Below are 5,161 nucleotides of genomic sequence, written 5' to 3'. Positions count from 1 at the left end.
ATAAAGGAGGCAGTGGTCTGCTACGTAGAAAAGAGGGGTTTCTGTGCTATGGACTGTGAGCACCAGATGAAAATTCCTCCCAGCTAAAGAGAAAGGACTGAGTTTTACTTGAAACACTTGGTACTTATCTGATATTTAGGGTATAAAAACTTAATTACAATTGATACTTGCAAAGACTGTTGTTTTTCATTTATTTATTTTAATGTACTTTTGTATTTCATAAGAGTTTTGCATAAATCATGTTTGAACAAGGAGGCTATCCGCTGAAAAGAAAATATCTTGATTATCTTCTTTAACCTGCTATTGTTAAAAGCAGCATGTAAGATTATCATCAGGAAAAACGACTGGAGAGAGAATTATTTTTCTCAGTGATCTACTCTCTTAACTTTGTTTTGACACTGTTTCACCTGTACAGTCAGTTTCTCTGTTTTTGTGGGTCATTCACATAGCAACAAGACAGAGAGAAACATTTTTAGAATAGGAAACTGCAATTGCAAAACCACAGATATTAGAAGAGGGGACTCATTAGTTAGACAAGGAGTTTCTTTAAATAGACTTGATTCAGTTGGATGCTTTTTATGCTCATCCCCTTGATAACATTCCCAGTTGTATCTGTCATTAAGGAATTTCAGTTTGTGGCCATGTTGAATGGAAGTAGGCACAATAGAGAAGCAAGTTTGGGCACCATATTACAATTCATCCTTTATACAGGATGTGAATTAGTACCACTACAAAAGCATCATAAGAAAAATATGGACATAATAAAAATAATTAATGGGTGGTTCATTGTAGTAATCACAGAGAGACCAATTGGATAATACTTTGCACTTGTAGCACCTTTGGTCTCAGGACCTTAAAGTGCCCTACAAACATGAACGAATTATTCCTCCTAACACATCCTGGAGGTGGGGAAGTATATTATCCCCATTTTACAAATGGGGAAATGGAGTTGAGTTCTTGGTACTTCTAAATCCACATTTCAGACCTAAATAACTGGTCTGATCTTCAGGTGTCTAAATTTAAGCAGCCAAGTTTGGAAATTTCAGCCAATGTGATTTCCCTAATGGTCACAGAGCATATATATGTCAGTAGCACAGAAACCCCAGTACTCCTCTCCCAGTTGTGTTCTTAAGCCACTAGAAAACTTTTCTCCTTGGACCACATGTCCTCCCAGATCTTCATCCAGCCTCAAACCAGTCTCTAGAATTTGTGCCCACAAAAGTGTGTGCGGGCTCCATTTATTATCTCAGTGGTAACTAATCAACATGGGACTCTGAAGTGCCTGTTTTTCTGAACTTAAGTTCTCATTTTAACCTGGTATTAATGTATTTTAGGTCATTTATTGAATGTCATATTAGATTGTGAAAGATGCTGCAATTGCATAGAATTATTGTATGTTTTATATACTACACTAAATCACGTACAATCCTTTGAGGTTAATTGGGACAAATTTTCTCTCTAACGTTACTCTGAATTTATCTTTCAGTGTCTCCTCCACCTCTTTGTCTTTAAGAGTCATGAATTCTACCAGATCTGTGTTGTCCTTGTAGTTGTAAGTTGTCTCAATGATTGTCCATCCAATTAAAGCTTGAAACCCATCAGTGGTCTGCAGGCTACAGATTGACTTCTTTGTAAACAGGGAATCTGGAGATGTCTGAAGATATGTACATTGGAACTGGAAATCTTTGATTATTCATGGCTCAAGACTGAACAAGTAAATTTTCCTGCACTCACTTCTTTCCAGAAGATCAGAATTAGAGAAGCTTTGGTTGGGAACACATTGTTTCCTTCTTATTTTCTCAGAGTACCAGGTCCCATTGTTTTCTGTGAAGCAAAAGATGCCAGGAGTCTGAGGCTGGTCTTTCCCAGAAACAAGTTCTATTGGTTGCCACATTTGGCAGGACATACCAAAGCCTCCATCCAGGATATAGGCTCTGTCATCAATATCCACCTTTGGCAGAAGGTGGGTCATGTGGGAAGCATATGTGTTTTGGTGTGGGTTGTGTGTGTGTGTGTATATATATATATATATATATGCTCCTAAAAGTGTGTGTGTGTGTGTGTATATATATATATATATATATATGCTCCTAAAAGAGTCGTGTCATATCCCAGTGTTTTCAGCACCCAGCATAAAAGTTGGTTGTGTTCCATGCACCGTCCTCCACGCTTCTTCCTCACAATTTTGTTGTAAACCTGGTCTAAATCCAAGATAATGGTTTCACCGCAATGGATGCTGAGATTTTCAAATGGAGCAGTTCAGATGTGGTACTGGAAGATTGCAGTTAAGGTTTCCAAATCATGTTTTTCATGGGAGCCTTTGTATCCAATTCTTGCTAAATATTCTTTGATGTACATACTGCCTGTAAAGGAAGTAACATTAACAAAAAAGTTAATTATTTATGACAGTGTGAAGGGATTTCTTGTTGATTCCGGCTAGCACAGATGCAGTGGTCTACTGAGCCCCTACTGGAATAGTACTGAATACTGAGTAGTATTGGAAAAAAACCCGATTCTTGGAGTAGAGAAATGCAGGAGTAACGTTAGGGCATAGATGTTGGGATCTGAGTTTTTGGTCCAGGACCATCTCTTGTCAAGGATGGACACAATAGAGCAATGCCCCCCTCATGTGCCCATATGTATGTAAGGGAGATTTTTGGTATCTACATTAGGTTAGTGTGATAGCAGGACTCAGTCAAAATAGGACAAAATTAGGAAACGTTAACAGGTTTTTGAAGAAGACAGCTCTCATGTCCATATTCTCATCTGAAGAAATGATGAAGGAAGCAGTGTTATCTAGTGGTCAGAGCAGGCACGTGGGAGTCAGGAGTCCTGGGTTCTGTTCTTGAGTGTGTGTCTGAGATCATAAGTAAGCCACTCATTTTCTGTATGCCTCAGTTTCCTCATCTGTAAAACGAGGAAAATAATATTCCCTGCACATTGGTAAAGCACTTGGAGATTATTGGATTACAGGTGCTATAGAAGTGTCAAGTCTTGTTATAAATTCAGACCATCTGATGATTAACTAAACGTCTGATTTTTTTTTTTTTTTTTTTGAGAATCACAAATCACTAAACCCTAATTCTGTCTAGTTTGATACAGTCGTGACACTTTGGTGTTGGAATAAAGATTCTCAGAAGAGGCAGGTAAACTCCCAGAAAGACTAAAACCGTAGCCTCTGTTCTCAGCCGTGCTCTCCGTCACCTAGGTGCAGATGAAGGGGGTAGTGGGCTGTTTGATACTGGGCTGCTATGAAATATGCCACTGGCCAGGAATTGCTGGAGCATAGCACAATGTAGCCATGTTCTTTCTCCAAACTGGAAATGCTCACCACACAACCTCTGTGATGACAGCAGCAAGAGGTGGTATAGGAACCCGTTACCTGGTTTGACAGCACCCAAGGATTCCCCTACATCAGAAAAATCCTCAGCTGGAGAGATCTGGTTCATATCTGGCCCTTTGAACCAGGCTTTCTCAACCCTATTATGCACCCCCAGCTGGCGTATGAAAGAACTGGACCAGTTCCATTATGTCTTCTTGAGTCTTTTGTGAACATGAAGAAGGAGCAAGATTCAGCCTATACCAAGCAGGCAAGTTTGAACAGCCCAAATAACTGCTCACTGTCAGCATTTCTGCATAGGAATTATTCAGCTTATTTTCCTGCCTTGCTGTGCAGCTGAGACGTCATGCATTGAAATGTTCTGACCCTTCTCAATGACTTGCTACATTCCAAGTGGGAGACACAGCAAGTGTCTGTAAGTTGCTCCATTTGAAAGTGGGTCCTGTGCACAAATACTTTGAAGGTTTTCTTACAGCCTGTCCCCTTGCTCGGAACACAAACCATTTTGAGCACTCCATGTCGCTTCAAATGTTTATTTTCTTGACAACTTGTAAACTTACCTTGAAATATTTCTGTGTACACAATGGAAGCTCTATGGTAAGCTGATGTTTAGACTGTTAGTACCATTCTGTCAACTCAAGGAATCAATCTACTGCATTGAGATAAACTCATCAAGGAGCTGCTGAGTGTTTACTGCCAGATGAAATTTCTCAGGATGAATCATAAAATGGTTTTCAGTGAAAGATTCATGCTATGCATGGTGTAGGCAACACATGCTGTCCAAAGTTAGTAGAGAGTCCCAGCATTAGCAATTAGTGAAAAGTGCAAGGTCACACATTTAGGGATTAATAACAATAATTTTTGTTATAAACTGGGGATGCATCACTTGGAAGTAATAGAGGAGGAGAAGGACCTCAGAGTATTGGTTGATCACAGGATGACTATGAGCTGCCAATGTGATATGGCCATAAAAAAGCTAATGCAGTCTTGGGATGCATCAGACAAGGTATTTCCAGTAGAAATAAGGAGGTGTTAGTACCATTATACAAGGCACTGGTGAGACCTCATCTGGAATATTGTGTGCAGTTCTGGTCTCCCATGTTTAAGAAGGATGAATTCAAACTGGAACAGGTACAGAGAAGGGCTACTAGGATGATCCAAGGAATGGAAAACCTGTCTTATGAATGGAGACTCAAAGAGCTTGGTTTGTTTAGCCTAACCAAAAGAAGGCTGAGGAGGGATATGATTGCTCTCTATAAATATATCAGAGGGATAAATACCACGGAGGGAGAAGAATTATTTAAGCTCAGTACCAATGTGGACACAAGAACAAATGGATGTAAACTGGCCATCAGGAAGTTTTAGACTTGAAATTAGATGAAGGTTTCTAACCATCAGAGGAGTGAAGTTCTGGAACACCCTTCCAAGGGAAGCAGTGGGGGCAAAAGACATATCTGGCTTCAAGGCTAAGCTTAATAAGTTTATGGAAGGTATGATATGAAGGGATAGCCTAATTTTGGCAATTAATTGATCTTCAACTATTAGCGGTAGATATGGCCTGTGATGGGATGTTAGATGGGGTGGGATCTGAGTTACTACAGAGAATTCTTTCCTGGGTTTCTGGATGGTGAGTCTTGCCCACATGGTCAGGGTTTAGCTGATCGCCATATTTGGGGTCAGGAAGGAATTTTCCTCCAGGGCAGATTGGGAGAGGCCCTGGGGATTTTTCACCTTCCTCTGCAGTGTGGGGCACAGGTCACTTGCTGGAGGATTCTCTGCACCTTGAAGTCTTTAAACCACAATTTGAGGACTTCAATAGCT

At 40.1% G+C, this 5,161-nt stretch overlaps 1 protein-coding gene across 1 annotated transcript; it reads right to left on the bottom strand.

The window, feature by feature from the left end:
• Positions 1-233: 233 nt before the first annotated feature.
• On the bottom strand, positions 234-2,259 carry LOC311529242 (arylamine N-acetyltransferase, pineal gland isozyme NAT-10-like). Its single transcript, XM_084645067.1, is given in 2 exon segments — positions 234-1,693; positions 1,697-2,259. Coding segments are annotated over 2 exon segments (558 nt in total). The 5' UTR covers positions 1,973-2,259; the 3' UTR covers positions 234-1,411.
• Positions 2,260-5,161: the final 2,902 nt, after the last annotated feature.

The sequence above is a fragment of the Lepidochelys olivacea genome (genome assembly GCF_965140295.1).
Source record: "Lepidochelys olivacea isolate rLepOli2 genome assembly, chromosome: 12".
Classification (NCBI taxonomy): domain Eukaryota; kingdom Metazoa; phylum Chordata; order Testudines; family Cheloniidae; genus Lepidochelys; species Lepidochelys olivacea.
The sequence above is the reverse complement of the archived record's forward strand: the minus strand, read 5'-3'. Positions and strand labels throughout refer to the sequence as shown.